This window comes from Alosa pseudoharengus, unplaced genomic scaffold (genome assembly GCF_046254945.1).
Source record: "Alosa pseudoharengus isolate Yale_2024_CS ecotype anadromous, Long Island Sound unplaced genomic scaffold, YU_APseudo_1.1 YU_APseudo_1.1_scf_5, whole genome shotgun sequence".
NCBI lineage: Eukaryota > Metazoa > Chordata > Actinopteri > Clupeiformes > Clupeidae > Alosa > Alosa pseudoharengus.
In genome coordinates, this window is record NW_027468837.1 from 17,595,893 (window position 1) to 17,623,197 (window position 27,305).

Sequence of the window (27,305 nt, forward strand, 5' to 3'; positions counted from 1 at the left end):
CCATTTTGAATCCCTTACCCTTGCCAGAGTACTAAAGGAGAACTCTCCTTTTCACACCTCGAGGTCACCGAGTACTGTCGGTACAAAACAAAAACTAAAACAATCGGTTTAACCTAGCTCAAGTTTGCTGCAGCCAGCAGCTAAATTAGCGAGGCAGCTACAGCACTACCCTCTGGGGGCATGTTTGTGAGCCCCCATGTTTATGCCCCCAGAGTGTAGTGCTGTAGCTGCCTAGCTGCCTCAGCTACTTTTTTCATAATGATAGTAGGCTACTCTGTGAAACGGAGAAATGGAGATTTAAGTGAAAAATCAAAGATTCACCTTTTTTATATCCTTTGCATGTTAACATGATTATGCCATTTTAGAATGGAATGTGTAACAAGCTCTTTACCACAGATGTGCATGCATTTGTCAAGTATTGTTTAAGACAAATGTGATCTATAATTGTTTTACAGAACTATACAGCTATATAACACTATTACAGCACTAACATCCCTAACACATCAATGAGAGCAGGTTTAGAGACTTCCATGGAAACCACAGGCATTTTGTCATACTGTGAAGATTTCATCATACGTACAAGGTTTACTTTTCTCTGCCCTGAACAAACACGTCTTCTATTGTTCCCTGCCATGTCAAATCTCATATTCACTCTTCACAGGAACAGGTCACGTTTCCCAGTGATTTGGACATTGTGTCAAAAATGCTATGAATTTACACAAATAACAGTGGGCCCCTGACTCACACTTTCACATCCAGACTTAGTGAAGAAATTAATACACTGAAATCCAAAGAAGACAGGACTCAAAGTTTGCTTTTAACAAAATAAGTCAGTAAGTAACAAGTAGCTTATTTAATTGTAATGACTTCGTTCTATAACGTGGAAAACTGAGTTATACAGTACATTGTGGATATTTGGCTTTTGAGATTTGACCACTGCACAAATTCACAATGTGATTTGCAATATGATTCAATATTAACTTTGAATATGACCATGGCGTGAAATTCTAATGTCACTCAGCAAACGTAGGATGACATCAGAAAAATGTGCAGTGGTTTCTTAACTTTTTCCAGGGCTGTACATGTGAGGTAGGTTGTGATATGCAACTAGATTTAATGTAATTTTTCAAATCCATTGATGGTTTGATCTTGTGAAGGGTACAGTCCTGTCATTCCCACCTGCCATCCAGGATAGAAAGTATCAGCCAGCCCTACAAAAATGTAAGCAAAGCATTCACAGCACCACATTTCCAAATATATTGCCAAAAGACACCAGTCAGTATGTTAACCATCTCTGGTTAAGTAAGCACAATCTCGAAATTCCCCCTTTTGTATGTTTTAAACATACTGGGCACCCATTTGCTTTAACAGTTAATTGCAGCTGACGTTAAAAGGGCACATTACAGTCAACTTGGACTGTCTTCTTTCCACTGTGGTCCATGTTTTCACATGCACCCCATTGCACCAAGCAGTGGCAACATTTACTGGAAATGCTGCAGCCCCTAAAACTCTCCCGTTAACTGAGTTTATAAAACATGTCGTTACCACAGGCCCATGAGCAGCCCTGCTGGCACCGCAGAGAAGATTGCACAGAGGAGCAGGTAGCCTGGCGTGATTTTGGACTGCAGAGAAGTCGTCGACTGGGTTCAGGATATCCGATTCAGGCACACACACGCACACACACACACACACACACACACACACACACACACACACACACACACAAAAACACACACACACAAGCAAATGCACACAAACACACACACACACACACACACACACACATGCAATTATTGAGGAGGTCTCGTCTCATGAATATTTTTAGTGATATGAGTTAAATAGCAATTACATACAAAATGCATCATTCCAAGTGGGATTGTTTCCACCCATAGCAAGGGATAGTATGTATCTATGGAGCCCATCACACTTACAATTTCATGTATTTTCTTCTATGGCCTTTCTTCCTGTATGGAATTATGATTGAACTCATCACCTAAAGATGAATGTCTCACAGAATTCTCCACAGAGTTGCTTTGATTTAAACTCACCATTTCTTTAAGAGGCTTTTCACCATTCATGTCTTTCATTGTGCTAAGCCTCCATAATTACAAAAGCTGGAAGCACAACAAAGCCAACGTAGAGAGTGGGGGAGTGGGGGGGGGCAAGCATGACTCTCAATTCCCTCCATGTTGAGATTCACACAAGCAGGTCTGCACAGAGCACAAAACGCCGACCTTCTTGAGGCACAAACCACGAGAGAAATGGACCATGAAGGGCATCTAGGGAACAAAAGCAGCGGCCGACGATAATAACATCCCATGAATATCTCCAGTTTTTTAATTGTTCACAAATGCTGCCATGGAATAGCAGGGTGGTGGTATTCACTGCAGTGCTCCACCACTGAGTTAATGACCCCCGAGTCTTGCATCTGACCACATAAAGGACAATGATGCATTTATACGAGGCTGCATGAAGGATCCCGTCCCATGATTGGACAGCAGGCTGAGAAAAAGAGCTTGCCGCCGCTGCGGGGGCAGCAAGAAAAGGGCATCAAATCAAAATGCCTTTGTTTTATGGCTTTTATTTACATTTTTGCCCCAAATCTTGCTGTGAGGTGAAACTATAAAGCTGTCTGAGGTTTTTCTTTGCCGGAGAGGGTGGGCGTAAGTGCTACATTTGGTCGGCGCGCATTAGAACGTGCCAGTTTTGGCCTTGCCATTTGGGGTGTTGATCAGGTCTATCAGCTGCAAAACTGAATGTGCTCGTTGGTGCACAATGGGTCAGGAACTCTGCAACAAAAGCCCATTACCACCACACATTCCACTTAAACAGTATTCAGTTCACACTGCGTACAAGGCTACAAGAACATATGCTGGAAAACCTGAGTAAAGAGTAAAGTAGGAGGTAATTTTGTCAAGTCATCTCAAAGAAATAATTTGTTTCTTTCACTGAAATTATCCCACGGTCCCCTACACTGAAGAGTAAAGACTACTAGCCATCCATACTGAGTAGCCTATGTGCCAATTATGTGCGTTTGGGGATGAACAGACACAAAATGGATTTTATGAATAACTTAATGTGTGTGGTACAGCATCCCCCTTAATTCCATGTTGTTACAACATGTAACTGCAACAGTTGTTACAATATGCCACTACGGTTAAGGTTAGCATGAGGCTTTGGATTATCTTTAGTCATGACCAACACTACTGCATGCATTGCCTGACTAGTAGACTACATAAACCCTTAATCCTTCCCTTAACCCTATAAGTACTCTGTAAGTACAAGCAAGGCTGCTTAAATGTGTGAATGAGAACTTTCTTGCCATTTCACCTGCCAAAACACACTCCACCCTGTGATGGCTGTCAGTTTACTATATTCACACATAGCATTTTGCCTGTCAAGCAACCATGTGCATTTAAAAGCGCTCAAGTGGTGTCAAACGTCCTGGGCACTGACTCTAGTGGAGCTTGGGTGATGGTGAGTGTGTGTGTGTGTGTGTGGGGGGGGGGGGGGAGGGGGTAGCACCAGTGGGGGCTAAATTTGGGTCTGGTCTCTGAAAGGTGAAGCATTAGTGTCTTGTTGCAGCCTCAGCGCTCCTTTTATAAGAGGCCCAGAGCCTGTCAGTCAGGCTCCGCTGCCTCCTGTTTGATCTCACCTCCGCGCGGATGCCGCTCGGGCGTTTTTTTTCTCTTTCTCTCAAGCACTCGCCCAAGCCTGTGGAGCCCTCGGAAGCCATCTCGGAGTGGGAGAGCACGGGCCGGACTGGGCTGGGGGCTAGAGGGGGACCAACTGACACTCTTTGAAGAAAGCGAGGGAGAGCGTGTCAGAACGCTGGAAGGCGTTCTTAAATGGGCTGAAAAGTGGAAGAAGGAAGAAACTTAGATTGCATCAAGAGAAAGATTTATTACCAGTGAGAGAGACAGAGACAAGCAAAATAGAGACAGAGAGAGAGAGATGGAAAGTGAGTAAGGGAAAGGATGAGATATTTAGAGAGATTGAGTGTGTCAGAGAGAGAAAGAGAGAGAGAGAGAGAGAGAGAGAGAGAGAAGTAGAAAAGCGCTGTCAAGGTCCGGAATCAGTCATTGTGTCCCTGTGAGATTGAGTCCAGGGCCGATCGTGATCCTCACAGATCCTCCACATCAATCACGCCAGTGCACAAAACAAAGTAACTTTGATTAAAAAATCTGATTTTCTTCTCGGTTTCCTTTGACCTCAGATCACTTCAAGGGGAAGAACTTTCAGAAGTTTCTAGAATTTTTCGCTCAACTCATGCCAGGGTTCAAACGGTTACTGAATATTTAATAAATTCTATGTAAAGAATCCACACCCCTCTTCCATTTCCCTGGCTGTCTTGGTCTGCCTCAACTCTTTAGAAGGCAGCGGAAAACCCTTTTTTTTGGCATTGCCCATTATGAATAAAAGCGTTGATGGTTTAATGTCCCTCTTATGAGAACAGCTCAATTAGGATGAAAAAGCCATTTCCGTTGAGGACCAAGCTTTTCTCTTCCTGTCATTTTCACACACACAGCTGAATGATAGATTGGACGATGGCTTGAATGTGTGCAGCGAGGTCAGTGAGGGTGAAACCATCTTGAAATTGCGTCGGGGAATCCATCCATCTGTCCTGAAATGTGTTCTCGGGAGACTGAAGCTCAGCAGAAGCAAAAAAAAAGACATGCCAAAGAGCGGCCGTCCACCGCAGCCATGCGGGCCAGTTGTGGTCTTCCAGCAGGAGGCACAGAGGGTCTGACAGCCTGTCAGAGACTGATTTTGATAGAGATGTCTTTGTGAAGACACTCATTTGTGGTCTATGAAATGTGTCTTAACCCAAAAATACCATAACCGTGAGTCTGTGACTATTTGATACTTTGAAGGACATCATACAGAGATTTGCTTCTCATGCACATCCTTACAAAGTTTAACAAAGTTCAGAATAACTATAAACCTGAAAAGCTTATTTCCATTGTTCCAAGGGTTTGAATGCAGTCTATTTGTCAGGTAACTAGATATTATATTTCTGTGAGTTTTTTGACATGTAAGTTACATCTTGGCATGTGCTTGCGAAAGGGATGTAGTGTGTGAATGTTAGCAGGTTGGTTTAAAAAGTTCAGAACAATGCTAGACACCTAAGATCTGTTGCAAGAAAGCAGAAGCAACCCTGAATGACATTTCAGATCATTTTAGATGCATTATGTGTTCCTGGGAACTCAAATGTGTCATGGGAAGAATCCTAAACCAGACATATCCCTTTAGTCTTGGAGGCTCTTAGGATACTTTGGTCAAACTCATTTAATGACCCATTTTCTTTTTTGGACAAACTGTTCATTATGTTGACAGTTAGAAATAAAAATAGATCTCGTATCACTTGCAGGTGGCCAGACTGGGATTGGTTGACAGGTTGTTGAAATGGGTTAGAGTTTGACAGGTACAGTGACAATTTCTGTTGAGCATTTGTTAAATACTTGTTCTGTATGATACAAAATCTAAATATAAGAACAGTACGTGTAAGATCAGCATTTTATTTCTAATGGATGATTTCCAGTGTTACTACAGTGTCAAGTCCCATCAATTGTATTTATCATGATAGGCTTCATTGTGTCTGGCTTAGTAGCAAGTGACACACACTTCCATGGCATTAGATATGATATTTAATATGAGAGCTGTCATGGCAGACACTGATGGTGCTGATATGATGTAACTGATATGCTACTCGTCTGCTATTAGACTCTCTCACTGCCATGTCATCTCTGGGTCATACATGAAATGTTTTTGACAAGGCTGTGTCAGTCTTATGATTGATGGCTCTGAAGCCCAATAAAATTCCACTGAGATGAATTTCATGAGCTGAGAAAAGTGTGATAATAGCTTACAAAGAAACAGAGAAATTGTTTTTAAACATTCTGTAGAACTTTGCACAGCAACATACATTTTGTATGCTTTTGAGAGCTTTAAGTGGCCTCCATGATCCAAAAATGGGACACTTTGCCAATAACTCTGTGGCTGATAGTTCTGTTATTCTTCATAATAAGGAGAATAAGATGGACAACACAGCATTTTTTGCCTGGAGGAGTCTTCTCAAACCTCTAAATGCTCCTCAAAATGGACATACAATACAGATAAACGTTTGCAGTAAATAAAGCAACCACAACGTCTTAGAAAAACTGACATGGTGTTTTTATTGGCAAGGGAAACCCATTTTCCCACAAATATTTACTGTTATTTGTCTTGCTGGCATATGTTGTCTGCGGTTGACAAAAAATGAAACCATTCATTAAAAACAGCGACTTTCAAATCTATACTTTCCAGCATGGTGCTCTCGATTATTCTGACCACATTTCAAACACATGAAATGGAGCTTTGCCGTTGGAAAGCCAAATTACTTCAGAATGCAAAGTATGTGTATGAGATGTTTTATGATTCAACGACCAATTGAGGATGATAAGGAAAAGAGAGCAATGACATACAACTTCTGAAAAAATCTCAGAATGGGTTGATTCAGTCTCTTTTAGATGCTGGTGGCATTTGATGAAGTGGACTGAATCATTGTCTTTAACGACCTAATTAATTAGTATGGCGTATTAATTTAAAAAACAAAAAAACAAGACCCAGGCGGCTGTGTCTTGCTTTGACTAAAGTGATCTATTGCTCGTGAAGTCACTGAAACCATGTGTGCTTTGGCTGCTCATTTTCCTGTGGAAATTTACGGCATTGTCCTGGAGAGCAGGACAGAGGTCAAGGATCCTCAGAGTCTCATGCTGTTTGGCTGAGCACATACAGTAAAATAAAATGACATTGCAAGACAACAACAGTGAAAAGAAGACAATGAAAACAAAAAAACAACCTCCAGCCTTTATGAAATGCTACCACTCTATTGTATTTTTGACTGACCTTTTTGAATGTCATATCCTGTGCTCTTTCTCTCTTATTTTTTCTCTCTCTCTCTTTCTGTCCATAGAGGCTGCATAAAGTCCATTAAAAGCCCTTGGGTTGGTCCCTTAGTCTATAAACTGTACAGAACTGCTTTAAAAATGAATACCATGTTTACAATTTAAAAATCTATTTAGAGGGAGACTGTGGTTCCATCTAAATGGTAGAGGAGAAGTGAAAGGTTACAGTGTGTTTGTATTGTGTGTGAATGCCTATGCACACATGGTATGTGTGAGTGTGTGTTTATGTGTGTATTATCGTGTGTGAATGCCTATGCACACATGGTATGTGTGAGTGTGTGTTTATATGTTTATTATTGTGTGTGTGTGTGAGTGTGTGTACAGTATATATGTGTAAGAATGCCAACATGTGCCCTTGTGTGTGTGAATTCCTATGTGTTCATATCAGTGTGTGTGTGTGTGTGTGTGTGTGAGAGAGAGTATTGGTGTCTGTCTATGCACATGACTCTGTGTACAAATGTAAAAGTGTGTGTGTGTGTGTGTGTGTGTAGTCGCGTAGTCGCGTGTGAGCGTGCATGTGTGAAAGTCAGTGTACAGTGCACACTAATGCCTGTTTTCTCTGCTGCAGAGACTCCTCAGGAGGGGATGTAGGAGGGGAGGGTTGGAGGGCGGGTTGGAGTTTTTCCTGACAGGGCTGTCAGCAGTGCAGCCAGGCTAGCGTGAGCGCCGCAGCTAGCATGGAGACGATCGTGGTCCCGGGGCTGGGGCTGGGCCTGAGCCCCCCCGAGGAGGCCCCACGGCAGTGCTCGCGGTTCTGCCCCACGCAGGCGGCGTAGGCCATGACGTGGGGGATGTAGTTCTGCTCCTGCACGCCGTGGAGCAGATGGGCCAGCGGGCCCTTGGAGAAGATGGCCACGTCCTCCCCGCCGTGGGTCTCGTAGCTCAGGGGCACGGCCGACTGTGCCCGGTAGTTGTTATCCTCTGAGGGGAGGGAGAGAGAAAGATATATATATAGAGAGAGAGAGAGAGAAAGAGAGAGAGAAAGAGAGATAGAGAGAGAGATTTAACCAATTTGTTCAAGAGTGAGTGAGAAAATGGAGCTGCTGACATGGATCTATTTAGTAGAACTATGGTATAATTACAGGAATGTTATGGAAAATGACTAAATCACTTTAGGATATTTGTATTGCTCAGAATGATTAGCACATAAAATGCCATGACGCTAAGAGAAAAGAACCTGATTAGAAGTGGAGCATAGAGTGTATCTGACTCTGATTTGATTATGAATAAATCAAGAGGAGAACTGGAACATTATCAGAAAATGACTGTGCTGTAATGAAAACGAGCTCACAGACAGTTTTATGTGTCATTAATGTGATTTCTTAAAGGTCTAAAGATCTTTATATTTAGGGTTTAATACTTTTGTTTAGCTATTCTGTTCCAAACCTTCAAGAGAAGAATTTGTGAAAGTAAGGTATTTATCCATCCTCATTGCCATCCTGTTCTACTGTGCTGCTCTCAGGCTCTCCTTAGCCGCTTATTTGATGAGGCCAACCGAGAGCAGCTGCCGCTTTAGACATCCTACTCACTGATGGGCAGGTGACACATGCCTGTTATGGTTTTAGAAACTCAGCTGAAAGGGTCAGGGGAAGGTCACAAATGACAGAGACAGGCATGTGTAGTTCATGCCGGTCAGAGACACATAGGAGGTGGGGGGGGTGGTGGGGGTCAGAGGAGTCACCCTATTTTTATTTATCTCCTCACCATAGATAAGCAGGTATTCTTATGCTAATGTTGGCAGCCTAAGAAGGTACATCTACTCTTCATTTAATATATTGCACTACTGCAATTCATATCTATGCTAAGCAGTTTTTAGGTTTTTAGACCAGCATGTTTAAAAACAGGGATATTCAGTAGTCCAAGACATTCCAATTCACAGTGTTTTATGTTTCTATGTTTCTGCTTACGCAAACTCAAACCTCTGCCTCTTGAAGCTGTACATAAGCTTACCGGTGACAGAACACCATGCAGCCTTTTTTCGCCGCATGAGCGCCAATGATACATTGGATGAGTGCTAATAAAATAAATAATAAATCAGATTGCCAATGACATTAATGCTGTCATGCGCCTTTCACTTTAGTGTTACATGCGCGTTTCCCTTTAGACCAGGTTTTTCTTGGACAGTGGCGTTATAATGTTTAGTGGCATTAAAATGGCAATTTGCAAAAGACTATGCTCCTGACCACACCTATTTTTTTCATTGACACGCCCGTGGTTGTGCAATGTTCATTTGACAACTTGTGAACTCGAGCACTTGGCGAAGAAATCCTCACTGCGTTGGGTGTAAGATAGGAACAAGACTTGCGTCACACTTGGCGCCACGGTGCACCAGGTGTAAAATAGGGCCCTAAAAGTGTAAATTCTGCAGACATCAGAGGATGGGTGATGAGGAGGGATGAGGAAGATGGGGTGGTGGTGGTCGAGTGGTTAGGGATCTGGCCTTCCAAATGGAACACCTGAAGGTGAATTCGATCCCAGGGGCCACCACCATTGTGCCTCTGAGCAGGGCACTTAACCTCAAAGTGATCCACAGAGACTGTTCCTGTTAGTCAGTAAGTTGCTTTTGATATGAGCGTCAGCTAAATGACGACTAATGTAAAAAAAGATGACGTACGGTAGTCCACTGTGGAGACGTTCTCTCTTAGGCCGTTGACCAGCGAGTATCCTGGGCCATTCCCGTACAGAATGGACGTAAAGGGTTTCTGGTCACGATCACTCATCATTGGAGCCAGTCCTATTAAATAATACCATGATTATACAAGGCAGCACAATGTGTAATGAATCAAAAACCTAATCACAACGTTCTAACAATGCACTGGAAAAGTTCTAATGAATTTGATACAGTTGTGGCTCAAAGCACACTTAAAGATCATGAGTTCTGGGCAAGAAGAAAAACATTCCTAAAATGTGAAATTGCAATGTATTGTAATTTCCTTAAAAATGAATGCACGCACAGTTTCAAAATTAGAAACACTGCATTAGGAATTTACCAAAGATGCTGTTTCCCCGTGGCGTGTAGCCTCCGAAGCTGAAGACATGAGAGTGGTCCGCCGTGACGACAGTCAAGGTGTCATGGACGCTGGTTAGTAGGCCTGCCCGGCCAATGGCGCGGTCCATTTCCACCGTCTCATGCAGCGCCTGCTTGGCTTTGCCGTCATGGTGACCATGGTCAATCCGCCCACCTGTCACACAAATAATTAAATAATTAAAGCCACAGTATGCAGTGTTGGATCAACTGTGTATTTGTCAAATGCTGATGTTTAGCCAGTTACATGACATACACGTTCATTAAAGGTGTAGTTAGCAATTGTACATGACTTCAAGCCAATAACATTTTCTGTCACATTCAGCAATCATCTTCACGATCCACTAGCTGCCCATTCCGTGAGTACACTGTAAAAAACAGTCTCTGTAGGCAGCCCAGGCTCCGGAACACTGGAAACAAACAAAGTGGGGACAGCCTGTCCCCCAAACAAAAACAAAATCCTGTGTGGAGATTCTCTGGGAATGCTGAAGAGAGGGGTGAGGTATCTCTCCGGTGTGTTAAAATATAATGCTTTTTATTAGGGCTGCACGATATATCTAAAATCTATCGTTATCGCGATATCAACACTTGCGATGGACATACCGCAAAGATTACTTCATTTTCGATAAATTCGATACATTTTCTGAGCCGTGCGCATTCCATACAGTCTATGGTGTATTCACATTCTGAATGTCAACATATTTTACCAAACTGATGCGGTCATGCAGCCCAAGAAGCCCGTCCCCTACCAGTTTAGGTGTGTGGTGTTTTAGGTGTTAAAGCGGGAGCTAAGTCGTGATGGCTGAAAATAGTGAGTCGAGCGAGGTAGGCTACACTTGGGTGAAGAGGAATTAGTGACTAAAAGGAAAAGCACGTCTGTTATATGGGAATATTTTGGTTTTATGAAGGATGCCGTGTTACAAACACAGCACAAATGCGTCCTTCTCCACCGTGTTAAAATAAACAATTTCTTTCGTTATCGTTATATCAGAAGTTGTCTTTCACTGTCGGTAAGGCTTGTATTTCATGATTTGCATTTAGCAAAAGCCCCAGACAGCAGCACAGAGGTAATCAGGATTCGTTATTTGTAAAAGTTTTTTAACCTAGTTTGAGAATGGAGAAAAGGGTGGAAGGTTTCAAAATATGTGTGGAAAACCTTTATTGAGCAGTATATTTAAATATCGCAAATTATATCGTTATCGCAGTACTCAATAATGGTATCGCATATCGCATGTTTTCCTAATATCGTGCAGCCCTACTTTTTATTTTAGACAAAAGCATCTGCTAATAATTTAAAACACAAATAAACAAACAAGACGTCCTGACTGTGCCTTTAAACTACACTAAATTAAACAAAACTAAACATTAAAAGTTCATTAAAATGATAATGACGACAGCCAAAGCTACTCTATAGGGAGTTGTGGTAATGGCAACAACTTTAGCTATATTTCCAAATCTGGGTTACATGACCTTGAATTTCCAAAGTCTGATAAAATCAGTGTGTTTGTTTTTCATTCTGTATGTGACACACGGAGTCCTAGATTAAGCATCTGCAAGAAGCAAGAGATCAAGCAAGAAAGAAATCTGAATGCTGTTTCGTGATCCAATCACCGCCAACACCTTCAAAACTTCTCTCTATCTTCTATGTGTGTAAGGGCCTAACATATTTCTTGATATGTCTTCATGACACATAAAGTAGTCTTCAGTCCCATGCTAAAGTTGACTAAAAAGAAGAATAAAAAAATCATCTTTTGGAAATGGATCTTAATGCCTTAATTAAAAACAAATAGGAAAAATCCAACCTTTAAGGACACAAATTTTCTTTGTGAATGAATAATGTATTGTAATTAAATAAATCCTCTTCATTAAAATACAGGGTGCATAAGTATTCATACCCTTTAGTTAATCCTATTTTGAATTCCCATAGAGGCAGGCAGATTTTTATTTTTAAAGGCCAGTTATTTCATGGATCCAGGGTACTATTCATCCTGATAAAGTTTCCTTTAGCCATTATTAAAATAACCTCACATCTTCACATACCCTTTACCATATCTCACGATTGGCTTGGGGTACTTTCCATAAGATCATCTCTCAATGCAAATCAAACCTGCTATTAGGCTAACTGAAATAAAACCATCCCAATCTCTAGGTATGTTGCAACACTTATCCCAATAATGTTCAAATGACTGAATAAAAGTTGCTGAGTTCCTCTCGTGACAGTGCGTCTTCAGCTGTGCTTCATATGCGCCTTTCGCTATAGACCAGGTTTTTCTTGGTCAGCATAATGCTTTTTAGATGGTGTAAGATAGTGATTTTTAGATCACGTGCCAGACCACACCTTATGTCGTTAATTGCCACACTCCTGCGCGCAGAGAAGGGAATGGTGAAAAATTTGAGTGTAAGATAGGAATAAACTTTGCGTTGTGGTAAGAATACGCTATGCGCTGCGTTTAAGATCGCCAAAATAGGGCCCACAGTCTTTCTGTCCCTCTCTCTTTCTCTCTATCTCTCTCTGTCTCTCTCTCTCACTCTCTTTGACAAAACGGGTTTCAACAGACTGAATACTTAAATGTATTCAAGGATAACATGAACAGCTTTTCACTCTTCGTTCCCATAGCACCAGAGAAGGACATCTGGCATCCTGTCAGACTACCTGAGGGATTTCTAGAGTATCTGCACATTTTTCAAGTGCAAATTTAAAGACTTTTAAGACCTTTTCAAGACATCTAAATGGAAAAAATAAGACTATACCACGCCAAAAAAGATAAACATGACAACACTGTTTTATGCAATGTTTTTTTTACTAACTTTAACACCCATCCCATTTTGGATGTCTACAGAAGTTACCAAATATATTTTTTTGGGGAAAGAAAATGAATTGTGTGTGAATCACCTTCACAGCTATAAATGGCCAATTTCGTTGCTTTTGAAGCTGGCTGTACATATCTGGTTGTGCTACTGGCTGAGGCTGACTGTTCTTCACCTGTGTCTGTAGTAGCTCTAGGCTACTTGCATATGGCAATGCATCTATTGTGCCATATGCAGCACAGCAGATCAAAGTTAATCCATTAGGCTACTTTACATTTTGCATACATTCTGTTGTATCTAAACCAACCAAAGCTTGACTGAAACATTGTAAACCACTGACTTGTTTTAAAAAATGTATGGGAAAAGTGAAATCCCCTATTAATTAAGAGACAGGTCCTCCTCGCATATTATTTTTATTAGAATATTATTTCTGCTGAAAAAACTGCTATGTAGTTTGCAAAGTACTGGGAAAGGCTGACAAGCAAGCCTATTCACTTCCCTGTTGGGTAGGCTAGGCCAGCAACACACGCTGGAGAGATGCAAACAGATGAACTTTACGTGTATTTCCTCCTGATTGCGAAAACTTTCTTTTTCTGTCAGTCCGTGGTTCCTTCATAAATTGCGCAGCAAATTATCAGACAAGTGAAAGAAGCACCGGGCATAATTTGACCAGCAGTCTCCACTTCCATGGTTTATGAAACACTATGCTTTGGATTGACATAATTTTCATTAAAGCAGTTATTTTAGAGTGCATTACGCCTCTAATGTCATTCTCTGCTTATTATTGTGACAATAATAAGCAGAGAATGACATTGACCATTTTCTCTATCTCCTGTTGCTATGTCACTTTTCAAGTCCAGGCCTGTCTGGAGAAATTATATTTCACCCGCTCAATTAGAGGCACTCAGCGGCAGCTCAACCCTAGCAGGGGGTGTAGTGGTAAAATAAGAGGTGGGTACACTAGTATATAAGTATAAGTATATACTCTTTTGGTCTGTGCATTTATCCCAATCCGTGAATTAGTGAAACACACTCAGCACACAGTGAACACACAGTGAGGTGAAGCACACACAAATCCCAGCGCAGTGAGCTGCATGCAACAACTGCGGCGCTCGGGGAGCAGTGAGGGGTTAGGTGCCTTGCTCAAGGGCACTTCAGCCGTGCCTACTGGTCGGGGTTTGAACCAACAACCCTCCGGTTACAAATCCGAAGCGCCAACCACTAGGCCACGGCTGCCCATAACTATCAGTTCTGTGATCACAGTAAGGTGGACAGCGCCATGCAGTAGTGGGTTTTTAAAAAAGGCTTTCAGGCCCCAGCCGTGGCGCAACTGGCTGGGGCACCTGCACCGTACGCCGGCGACCCGGGTTCGATTCCCGCCCCGTGGTCCTTTCTGGATCCCACCCTGATTCTCTCTCCCACTCACTTCCTGTCATTCTCTACTATCCTGTGAATTAAAGGCATAAAAGGCCAAAATATATATATATATATATATATATAAAAAAGAACTTCAAATTAAAAAAAAAAAAAAAAGGCATTCAGAACATGTTTGATGAAGGTGCATTGTAGGCTATAAATGCCCTCCGCTGGCTGCAGATAATTGCAGATTAACAATAAACAGTAATGCTAATCTGAGGTCTAGTTTTATTCCATAAATATATTGTTTTTATAGACGTTATTGGCATGCGCGATCAAGAGCTTCTATGTACGCTTGTGGCTGTTGACATGAATCAAACATGTTCTGAATGCCTTTTTTAAAAACCCACTTTTTTAAAAACCCACCCACTTTTTAAAAAACCACCTTACTGTGATCACAGAATTACCACTACAGTAGGCCTACACTCTGCTTAGGTTGATTTCTGCTGAAAGGCATGCACTTGAAAAGTAACATAGCAACAGGAGATTAAAAGAAATAGTCAATGCCACTCTCTGCTTATTACTATCACAATCACACACACCCATATCAACCAATAACCCAATTATTTTCCCCTTCTGCAGGGGCAAAAATAATAAACAACTTCCAATCAACATTTTCAACACCAAAGCTTCCTCAAACCCAATCTTGCCGACCAGGTGTAATGCACTTTAAAATAACGGCTTTAATGAAAATGTCAATCCCTTAGGTTCAGGGATATAGTGGAGGCTAAAAGCAAATAAACTTAGGTTTGTCCACCTCTGAAATTTGGATAAGAGACAGGCATATTTTTTCTTGCCATTTTCACACCTTTAGTGATACACACGTTAAAAACATCTTCACTTTGCAACCACTACACTTCCTCCAGTAGCCTTCTACATCTTGATCTACAGAATGCAGATGACACCCGCACAGAACAAATGCTTCCCCCAAAATGTAATTGCGAATAAAAAAATACACGAATCCGGATGGAGACATTTCACTCGCTCGGCGGTCCCAAATGTAATTTTACGATTTTAAAATTACGAAAATGTAATACCTCCCTTTCGAAAATTCAAGACGTTTCAGACAATTTAAGACTTTTTTAGGCCTTAAAAACCGAAAGTTGTATTTAAGACTTTTTAAGGATCCGCGGGGACCCTGATTTCATAAAACCTCTCCTCCTATAATAAAACTAAGAAGCTAAGAGTTGAGCCTTGCATGGGTATGAGGTGGGTGACTTTTCCATTTCCAAATGGAAAGCACCAAAGATCTACGGCTAAATGAAACACAACATTCAAGATTCAATAATCCCTTTCAAAACTCTTATGTTAAATCATATGGTTAGTCGCTCAATCACAAACTACACACTACTATGATGAATCAAAAACACGCTTTTTGTACAGAACAATACAGCTTCTCACTATGCATTTCTGTAACACTAGAGGATATCTGACATCGGACCGTCTGACTACCCAGGGATTTCACAAAACCGTTCTCTTGTAAAATTCAAAACAGGTGACTGAGAGGAGTGCAGCTGAGAGCTGAGGCTGGTAAGTGGGTGAACACAGCAGATGATTTTTCATCACAACGGGAGGCAAACACTAGACTCTCACCCTCCACCAGCAGAAAGAATCCGTTCGGGTTGTTCTTGAGGATTTTCAGAGCCACATCCACCATTTCCGTGAGCGACGGATCCGTCTCTTTGTTTCTCTCCAGGTCGTATGGCAGATCAGAGGGTTCAAACAGACCTGTGAATGAATGTGCGTGGGAAAGGGAAAGAGATGTTTAAAGAAAAAGAGACAAGAAAAGATGTCAGTAATGGGCTAAACGGTGACAACATTTCAGTAAAAGAGCATATTTCGATGAGGGAAAAATAACTCACCGAGAACATAATCCACCTTGTTGGGGTTGAGAGAAAGAAGTTCTTTTTTGTTCCAGACATAGTGGGCCCTCTATTCATGTTGGAAAAAAAGGATATTTCACATCAATATTCAAATCTAATCCAAAATTATTAATGTTCAACATTTCACACCCTCTTACTCAGGGCTGGGTAGTAACACAACTACTTATAGCGCACATGAGTAAAAAAGTAGTTTTTTCAAGGAACGTGTAGGCTACTCTTCATATTCCTTTTTAAAACTGTACTTCTACTTATCACTTGAGTAATATTTTAAGCCAGTAATCTACTTTCTACTCAAGTACATTTTCCATATACCTACAACTACATTTTCCATATCGAGATACCACATATAAGCCCTAAACCGGCAGGGTGAGAGAGCCAGAAGCATCAAGAAGATACCGAGGTGCTAACTGCCTCGAAGAAAATATAAGTAGGCTACCGCTTCTCATTAGACCACCTTCAGACAAGCAGGTTGTTGGTCGCAGACACCGCATCGTCACCATTTGCAGAATATAAGCTACCAATAAGAAAACCTTGTTGACAATTGCTCTTAGATCAACATTTGCAAAGCATTTCATTTGCAATTAAAGTTATTTAATTCGTCCATTCTGAGATAGAGAAATGGAGAGAGAAGGGTATAGGTGGAGTGAGTAGCCCTAGGCAACTATATATATATATATATATATATATATATATAGTTATATATATATATATATAGTTATATATATATAGACCCTTTCAAGAGAGTTCCATTATCAGCATCATAGTTGGCCCCACAAGGCTTTCGTTTTAACATTCCATATGTTATCTTCCCGTATTAACTATTTTACACTTTCCAGCACAACATAAAAAATGGAAAGTAACTTGTAATTTGAGTACTTCATTAAAGGAACACGCCACCCAAAATCAGTAGTAATATATGTTCTTACCTTAACTTTCACGAGTTGAGTCATACCTCTCCCGCGCCGGTAGGTGCACTCAAACGCTCTGTCGCGCGTGTTACAGTTGCACGAGTAGTTGATAAAAATTTTGAAAATTGGTCAACAAACTTTGGTGCTGATGGATGGCTGATGGATGATAAGTTTTGCTATGCAGTTATGGTTGAAATAATAGCCCATCAGCGCATCTCTAGTGTGTGTGCCTCTCTCTCGCTCAGAGGGGAGGGAGAGGCTGAGGGTCGATCCAGCATGGATTCTAAACTCTGTGGTGGATAGGATCTACAATTAGGTGTTAATAATATTACCACGCTAGGTCGACGTACTCCCAAGTGCTATTGCGCTACACATTGTAGTTCTCCTGTTTATTCGCTTGGAAAATCGCCACGTTTCATGTTGTGTGACGTACACATTTTTATCAACTACTCGTGCAACTGTATTTAAGTAGGGAAAATGTGGAGGTGTTTGATTACTGCTATGTTCCTCTCTCTACGGCCACGGCAGAGCCCGCTAGCATAGCAACATGCTAACACATTCACACCGCGTGACAGAGCGTTTGAGTGCACCTACCGGCGCGGGAGAGGTATGACTCAACGCGTGAAAGTTAAGGTAAGAACATATACTACTGATTTTGGGTGGCGTGTTCCTTTAACAACGTACTTTTTCACTTTTACTTAAGTTTCTCAAAAAGGAATTTTTACTTTTACTTGAGTACATTTTTAAGAGAGTAATTGTAGGCTACTTTTACTTGAGTATAGATTTTCAGTACTCTAGGCTACCCAACACTGCTCTTACTTATCTTTTCTTTTCGTTCATTTCTGTACTCGTTTCTACTCTGCCCAAACCTTTGTTTCATTTTTATGTAAAATGCCTTAATTTATACTCTTTCATGTAAGTCAACTGGGCTGTTTTAAAAAGTGATTAAACTTCTCCTATCATACATTTTGAAAGGCAATGCCTTACAAAGACACACATGTGTTAGTGGTCTGATGATCATTGTGTCAGAATGTGAACTGTGAACAAAAATTGGAAATTGAGTCAGAGATTGAGGTTTAACTTCTAGTTTTGCAGATTTTCTGTGGGATTTTGCTCGAGTGACAAGTTTCAAATATTGTATGATTTTACTGTAAACAGTTTTAAAAACGGTTAGATGACCAGGCTTCTTCCATACATACATACATACATACATACATACATACATACATTCTTCTACAGGCCAATGCTTTGAGCTGCTTGTTAAACAGTCTTTTTTTTTGGCCCTTGATGATAACATAAACACACTGCTTCATGCAGCTTGCCCATTGTATTTCACCGCATTTTTAACATTACTAATAGCTACCATTATAGACCCATTGCAACTAAAATGATCATCGCATAAACAGATTTGACAACCTCATACATTTTCATGTGAAATGGTTTGTAAGAATCAAATAGTTTTTCCTTTGTATTCCATTTCTTTGTATTCTGTGTGTTTCTCATAAGAACTGTAATTCCCCAGACCAGCATTGGACCATTTTGTCATTGACACATTGTGATTCTAAGATTTCCCAGTGTATTGCGATGGCCATTTGCCATGAACTCAGTGCAGCCAAGACTTTCCACACTGCTAGTGATTATTTTAGCCCTCTCTCCCACATTCAATTATCTGGGCTGTCACTTGCCCTTGTCATCTCTCCCTGATATTACCAAAAGGACTGGCCGGACATACACTTTTAGATTATCTTGTCCCAAGTTTCCAAAAACCAAGGAGCAAGTCATTAGCTGTAAAATTACATGGAGTCACTTATTAACGGGAGTGGGGTTGGGGTGGGGGTTAGTAAGAGGGAAGGGCTGCTTGTTAACTTCATTTGAGGCTTGGCCAAAGCCGTCATGTCCCCTTCCCACACCGTGCAGGCATCTGGGTCATCTGACCCATCTCTCACACTCATCAGCGAGATGGCATAAGTTAGTTATGTAATTCTAAACTGAAGTGAATGAATACGGTTTTCTCATTCATGCTAATGCATGTGGCTGTGGTACACCAGCATTCAGTATGGTACCCGAAATTACCAAACAGGGTAACACTTTATTTGAAGGTTCACATGTTAGCCACTAATATATAATTAATCCCTGTATTAGTGACTTGTAAGGCATGTGTTAGGCAACATTAATCATTTGTTAGGCGTATATTCACAAATTTCGTGTTCATGACGAATTAGGCCTTTATTCTTGATATAATCTTAATAATGACCTAGTAAGCCTTGATCTCTACTTACTAATTAGTAGTAAGTACCAAAAGAGAATATGTATAACCCACTAGTATACTGTCTGAATAAATCCTGAATAGTGGGAGAACAAAGAATAAGCAAGTATATTATACTTATGGATGTAATGTACTAATCCCTAATCAATGTCATCAGAATAACATGAAAAGGGGTAGAACAGGGCTATTAAGTATACCACCATGGAAAAATAAACCAAACAACCACCTTTGCATTCGTGAGAGTGCTGAATTGTGTTGGAATGAATGGTTTGCTTCTGCATAATGTGAACCAGCCCCTTCTCTATCACTGGGGTAATAATGAAAACCAACCCATCATCCTGACAGTTACATCTACAGCATATGCCTGTCTATACCTCTGCCCCAAATGCCTACTGATAAACAGACAATGCAATGGCTGTGTCACTATTGCACTGGGCTGACTGAAGGAGAAAAGAACTGCATCTTTATATAATTTCTATAACCTTCACATCTGGTTTTCTAATGATGTATTTCTTTTTTAATGGCTTATGGACCCTTCTCTAGTCTTCCTCTTCTGTTCCAGGTTTATTCAACAGGTTATTCAACATACAGTTTCTCACTACACCAAGTCTCTTGCTTGCTTCTTCTGTGTCCCTGTTATTGTTGGCAGAGCTCTCTCCTAATTTAGAAATTCTTACTTACTGATACTCCTTTGTCCAGATTTCCCTCTGCTCAGAAATACACATCATCCACTGTTCCCAATAAGTCAGGATGTGTAATAATAATTTTTCTCTTCCAACTTTCCCTTACAATATTCGTAAATCAGCTTTGGGGTATCATAATCTGCCAAAATCAGTTTTTTATTGTGCACAAAAAGCACAGTTAGCAGTAGTAGTTAATCCACAGTCCTACCTTTACAAAGCATGTGAGAAACAGAACACATAGTAAAGCATATCAGGAAACAGCATTTAAATAATGAAATTCTACCATGGCATGTACAGTGTGTTGCCTGAGAACAACTAAAACAAACAAAAGTAGTGTAAGGCAACACTTTAAGAATAGTCCAGCTGGGTTTACTTAATCATTGCAGCCTTGAACACTGATGTTCTGAGAATATGTTTTTTTCACCCTCCTTTGCACTCTGTGAACTACTACAATGTCCACACAGTCCAGCTGAATTCCACAATCAAGAAACCTCCATGGAACCTCCATGTTCCTCCCTGTCTGCCAATTACTGACAGATGTCGACAGAGGTGCTAACATCTTTCAGAGCATTCCTAGAGTTTAGTCTGGTGTGGCCAATTGGAGAGAGAGATAAGTACTGTATGCAGCACAGCCCCCCCCCCCCCTCCAAGAGGCAGCACTCTAAATTGTTCCTAGAAAAATACTGACCATCAGGGAACTATTGGAGATGCTGTTTTTCACTGAAAAGAGGAGGCATTCATGTTTAACAGTCTCTGTAGACAATGTAAATTGTAGATATCTGCAAGTACTATGATTATGGGAGGGCAGATATTTATTTATCTTTTCTTCAGAGCCAGAAAACTGACCAGATGAACTTATCTCTCTACAGCTTTTGCAGAGGGGTCAGCAAGGCCATCAACCCAGAGGCTGACTAATAAGAAGAAGAAAAAAGAAAGAAAAGATCAGAAATGAAAGTGCAATTGTTTATGCCAATCTAGTGGGAAACAAAGAGGACTGGGAAGACAAACAATGGTAGGAGGACAGAAAGGAAAACATAAACATAAAAAGCTCTCACCTTCTCTTTCATCCTCTCCTTCCACTCCTCCACAAGGTTTCTGCCATCCTTCCGGGTGCCAAAGTGCTGTTTCTCGCTGGGGTATTCTACATCAGGCGTGTCCTTGGGGAACATGTATTTCCTCCCTCCACCAAAAATCACCTGCACATCCATGGTATAAACACCAAAGAGGAAATAAATCGAATACTGCTATGGTTGAACAGTGGTGCATGCTTATTTGTAAGTTCACTCACACTGGTCAGGGAGCTGTCTTCCAACTGGCTGAATTAAACAACTATTGGTAACACTTTACTTGACAGTATCGACATAAGAGTGACATGACACTGTCATGAACATATGACACTGTCATGACACATGAACCCTAGCCTTAACCCTAACCATAATCCTAACCTCTAACCAATGTTCCCTCTAAGCTGCGCACAGCGCACACGCAGTGTTCAGACCGCACAAACGATTTTGTTTTCAGGGGTTAAAAATCTGAGCATCAAAGGCGATGTAGGCTAGGTAATAAACATTTAAAATACTGACATGTCTGAGTTAGAATGTTTACATAAAAAGTATCCTTTAGGCTACTCCAGGCAGGCCCTACGATGCGAACTTCTGGGTACTCAGGCCCTGCTCCAGCAGTTATGCAGTAGGCTACCATGGCGAAAAGGCAGAGCAGATGCCCCAAGAAAAAGGTCTGCGTAACGTTTAAACATGAGTGGCTAGATGAAATACTCCAAATTGACACAAAAGATGGTCCAGGTAGGAAAAAACGTTCAGACATTTACGAAAAGAGTGGCGTGATCTGCAAATTCTGCTCGGAGGCAAAAGCGAAAGGAGAGTTCGCTCGTGGGAAAACTTGGTCTGAGTGGAAGCTTGATTACCTAAGCTTGATTATCTGAAACAGAAAGTCCATGTAGACGCATTGAAAACATTAAGACATGGGAACTCTATCGATCAAATTCTCCCCGAAATGAATGAATCCCGAGAGAAACGAATTCTGAGAGCACGATCCGACTAGCCTGGCGGGCCATCCTATATCATTGACATGTATAGTCTGGCATCGAATCATTCACCTCGCTTAATCCAAGGGGCGGGCAGAGAATTGTCTTTCAAACTGCCTAGGCATGCAATAGGCCAGCGCTACGACCATATCCGTATCCGGTCGGCAAAACGGCAAATACATCCTTCTTCGAAAGGAATGACTTAAGTGCATTGTGTTGATCTACTTTCAAAGAAAAGCACAAGTCCAACTCCTCCAAAGTTGACGCCAACGCCGATTCAAACAACCGCTCTTCGTTTGCCATAGCCACCTTCCTTGTTGTTCACCGTCGCAGGATGTCGTTATCCTGTTAAGCCCGCCTTAAGACTCTCTAACGAAATAGAGCGCTGTGATTGGCCGTCATCCACGGTGTTAAGCCAATAGAAATTCCTATGGTTCGATACTAGACGTACAAGCTGAGCAAATTAATTTGCCGCCGCTAGGGTGCGTCTAGATTTCTAGGCTACGATCCGACCCTAAACAAATAAAATTATTAATCGACAATGTGATGCTAGCAATTAACACCAACATATCCATGTTATCAGTTCAGGATACACAATCATATGGCACAATGCTTGTGCTTTACATTACGTTTCGGAAGCAAACTGATTTCAGTTAAGACCGTTTTTGCTGGAATCATTCAGCTTTCTAGCCTGACGAGCCAGACCCACATTAAAATGTAGGGTCTGGGCACTCACCGTTCGCAGTGCTCAGTCCGAGGGGCGGGATAATCAGCTGTCTTTGAAATTCCCTCTGCACGCAATAGGACAGCGGCAGCGCTATGAGTCCCATGCGCTTCCCACCAGCGGAGCTAGTTGGCTAGTTCAAACGTTTGACAACTTAATAAAAGCTTAACTTGTGTCACACTGTTTGCCAGCAGCAACATCCATCTTATTTGTTTTCAAGTAGCAGGGAATTCAAGCCTGATTGGCCTGATTAAGTTTCGATTTCTGGAGCTCACAAGCCAACGGAGAGTTGCTAGACTAGCCCTGACAGCAAATGTAATTTGCTGCCGCTAGGGGCGCATCTAGATTTCTAGGCTATCAGCTTTCAGGATGCCCTGCAGAAAACATCCTTGATGCCATTACCAAGATCTACGCAGATCATGCACTAAACATGAACAAAATGGTAATGTTTACTTCAGATGGTGCTTAAAGGTTGTATCAGTGATTACGGCTGAACTTCACTTCTGTTAATGTTCAAACAAAACAGAGAGCTAGCTCGCTACTCCCTCTCGTGCAATTGAAACTCTTCTAAACGCGCATCTCGTCGGTTATTGGTTGGAACACGTTATTATGACCGCAGCGCAGCGAAGCGGCGGTCATATAGGTTTCGTCAGATTTTCCTTTTTTTTCTTTTTCGCATGGCCAAATTTCCGTCAAGGATTCCCGGGACACTGAAAGACCGGGGTACACGAAACTTGGTGGGCATGTAGCCCCACATCGATAGCATGGAACCATCGTTTTTCGTTTTGATCTGTAGCACCCCCCCCCCGCTGGACTGAACCCCCGAAAGGAGGGTAGGGCAGACACAGTTTTCTGTGAATATCTCCAGAACCGTAGAGTTTAGAAAGACCACCTTTTTTTGTATGTTGATCTTAAGGGGCCATGTCAACCCATTCCATAACCACTCATTTCATGTATAGCGCCACCTAGTTAAAAACAAAAAAGTAAAAATGAGGTGTTGTAATCGCAGGTATCTGTGACCTAACATGGTCAAAACTGCACGAAATTGGAAGTGTAGGATCATTATGACACCCTCTGAAGGCACGCCAAGTTTTGTGGAATTCCGTTCATGGGCAGCCATACAATAAATTAATTTATGTTACTGTACACCAACTGGCCTGTAGGTGGCCGGACACAGTTTTCTGTGAATATCTCGAGAACCGTAGGGCCTAGGAGGACCACCTTTTTTTTGTATGTTGGTCTTAAGGGGCCATGTCAACCCATCCCATTACCACTTATTTCATGTATAGCGCCACCTAGTTAAAAATTAAAAAGCAAAAAATTAGGTAATCACAATATCTCTGGCTGACATGGTCAAAACTGCACGAAATTGAAAGCGTAGGATCATTATGACACCCTCCGAATGCATGCCAAGTTTCGTGGACTTTCGTTCATGGGGGGCCATACAATAAATGAATTTATTGTACATTTAGTGACCGTACACCAACAGAGTTTTCTGTGAATATCTTGAGAACCGTAGGGCCTAGGATGACCAATTTTTTGTGTCAGTTTGCCTCCAGGCGTCATGTTAACCCATTCCATATGCACACATGAGCATAAACAGATATTCACACACACACACACACATACATTCACAGTAATCATACGTATGACACATACACACACAGTAGACATATGTACGCATGCATGCACATGCACACACGCAGGCACACACACAGGCACACCCACAAGCATGTGCACGCACACACACACAAACATAAACACGTACCTGCACACATGCACACAATTCAAGAATTTCTCAGAATTATGAACAGGCAATCAAGGCTTTGAACCGGTTCACGGAACGAAAACGAAAACCAGAAACTTTTGCCATTTTGCTAGGAACAGAAACAAAACCAGAAACGTTATTTTAATGTTCCGGAACAGAAACGATTTTTTTAAAATAGTGGTAATCGGTTAATACCGGTTCTTTTTTTGTTCCTGGGAAAGTTTTGTGTCTTCAGTGAAATTGTGAGGGTCACCACCTGTCATTCAATGAATGCATGGAGAGTGCAGACAGACAGAGCAGGTCAAAAGGCCTATTAAGTCTCCAAATCTCAATGATTTCATTTCACCTGTTTTCTCTTTTTACCAGTGTTGCCACAGTTACCTTGAAAAAGTAATCTGATTACTGATTACTGATTACTCCTTTAAAAAGTAACTTAGTTACTTTACTGATTACTTGATTTTAAAAGTAACTATGTTAGATTACAAGTTACTTTATTAGTTACTTTCAGCAGCTGCCAACAACACCCCCAACACCTCAACATAAAAATGATAACCGGTTTTGCCAATACTCACTATACTGGAAGTGCATTTTAACAGCAATGTATAGCAGACATCCCAACCTAACCTACTTAGATACTGAAATTCAGATGTTTGTTCAATAATGTCTAAGTACACCAAATAAGGAAGGCCTATTGATAGAAATTGTTATAGTAAAATATGTAGATTTTTTTTCATGTAGCCTTGGCAACTAGCCATCTTGTAGCCTATAGGCCTGAGTAATATGCAAATGAAATTACACTTCAACCTCACTTCAACAAGTCTTTTGCAATCATTTGAGCAATGCTAAAGTTGCTGTTACAAACAGTGCAGTGTGCAAGATTATCATTATGTTTTAATCTTTTAAGACAATTGGGTACACTTTTGTGTAGTCTGATGTGAAATGGGTCTTAAATCTTCCTTTTTGAGCGGCACTGACGCTGCCATGACGCTTCTGTTCCTAGATACACTGACTGAACTGATTAATTATGTTTGGGAGAAAAGATATAAGCAGTTACACTGAAAACGGATTGGTTGATTTAGCAAAACAGACCAGGATGCTCTCTGTCTTGGATGCGCTTCAGGCACAAACGCACCACTCCTCTCTCTCCCTCTCCGTTGTGTGCGCATTAAGCTATGCACACGCGATTTGAAGCAAAGATTCTAGAATCTTTGATTTGAAGTCCGGTCTGGCTTGCGTGCTCTTGTTCGCTCTAGGTTCCGGGAGATTTTATGTAATTTGCGGGCGTCAGGAAGCCGCTATCAATATGTGGGAGACTCCCAAAACTTCGGGAGACTTGGGATGTCTAGCTAGACAGCACTTTGTCGCCAGCACAGAATGTACAATGTACCTTAATGTTGTCATGTTTAGCTGACACAAACTCAAAGTAATGACTGATGAAATGTGCATCTCTCTCTCTCCCTCCATTGTTGTTTTCGTTTGTGTCGCTGCACGTGAATTGTCCTCATGCTGAAAACGTGAGCATAGCCTACATGACATTAATCCCCAAGACAAGAAGAAAGCAAAGAATATATCTTTTTATTAAGGAAAATGACAAAAATAGTAACGCACAGTAACTTAGATAAGTAACTTTAATCTGATTACTGGTTTGTAAATAGTAGCGCGTTAGATTAGGCTACTCGTTACTGAAAAAAGTGGTAAAAATAGACTAACGCGTTACTACTTTACTAGGCCGTGACGAACATTGTTGGAAAAAACTAGCATTAACATTAAGGCTACAGCTTTAATTTATTTGGATAAACATAATAGTCCTCATTTTGGCATTTAGACAATGGGAAGGCATCCAAGAATCCAATATTACAGTACCCACCAAAAATATACTTTTTTTGTTTGACCAGGAAACTATTTAGGCTAAAGGCTATATGAAGACACTTGTGCAGCTTGTAGGCCTATTCATGGGTTTCACCAGGTCCCTTTCCACAGGTGTATAACATTAAGCACCATGATTATGAATGCAGACTGCATGGTGCTTGATTAATACACCTGTGGAAAGGGACCTGATGAAACCCATGAATAAAGCAGAGGCCTAGTGTTTGTTTGCTGTAGGATAGAGTCTAAAAGACAATATTGTGACTATTAATAGCCGTTTTGAAAGCATAAGTATATTTTTTTCCGACAGCTGACATGGAACGTTATTAACCGGTTCTGGAACAATATTTTTTGTTCTAACCGGTCCGGGAACGTCAATTTTAGGGTGGGAACCAAAACCGGAAACGTTAAAATACTGTTTCTGTTCAGAACGAACCAATTGACAAAAAAATCTGGTTCAAAGCCCTGCAGGCAATATGGGGGTGGGGTTGTATAAAATCCCAATGTCCTATTGCAGTGACAGTGTAACTGTACTACAGGATATGTTTTCCTTTGCATGAATGTTAAATTGAGGTTCTGACTCACCATAGTTGTTAAAGATCCCATGGCACTTATCGCAAAGAGTAGGTGGTTCCCTGATTTGCTTTATTTATGTACACATACATAAAGACACACCCACATGCGCACATACACACACATACACACACACAAAAACACACACACACACACTACACATGCACACACACATACATGCACACACACAACACGCACACAAACACATAAACACACATACACACACACACACACACACACATGCACCCACACATACAAACACACCTACATACACAAACATACACATACACAACACGCACACAAACACAAACACACACACTCAAAAAAACACACACACAAAACACATATACACAAAAACAACCACACACTCTGCAGACAATGACAGACAACTCTG

General features: G+C 41.2%; 1 protein-coding gene across 2 annotated transcripts in view; it reads right to left on the bottom strand.

The window, feature by feature from the left end:
• Window positions 1-6,170: 6,170 nt before the first annotated feature.
• Window positions 6,171-27,305, bottom strand: part of alpl (alkaline phosphatase, biomineralization associated) — a 40,203-nt gene continuing 19,068 nt past the window's right edge. For both annotated transcript variants that reach the window (XM_076268017.1, XM_076268016.1), the window contains exons 7-12: window positions 20,992-21,132; window positions 16,059-16,128; window positions 15,790-15,924; window positions 9,938-10,129; window positions 9,562-9,681; window positions 6,171-7,868 (exon numbers count right to left, since the gene is read on the bottom strand). In XM_076268017.1, coding sequence (XP_076124132.1) covers window positions 7,585-7,868; window positions 9,562-9,681; window positions 9,938-10,129; window positions 15,790-15,924; window positions 16,059-16,128; window positions 20,992-21,132 — 942 coding nt within the window. In that variant the 3' untranslated portion in view covers window positions 6,171-7,584. The remainder of the gene's footprint in view (window positions 7,869-9,561; window positions 9,682-9,937; window positions 10,130-15,789; window positions 15,925-16,058; window positions 16,129-20,991; window positions 21,133-27,305) is intronic.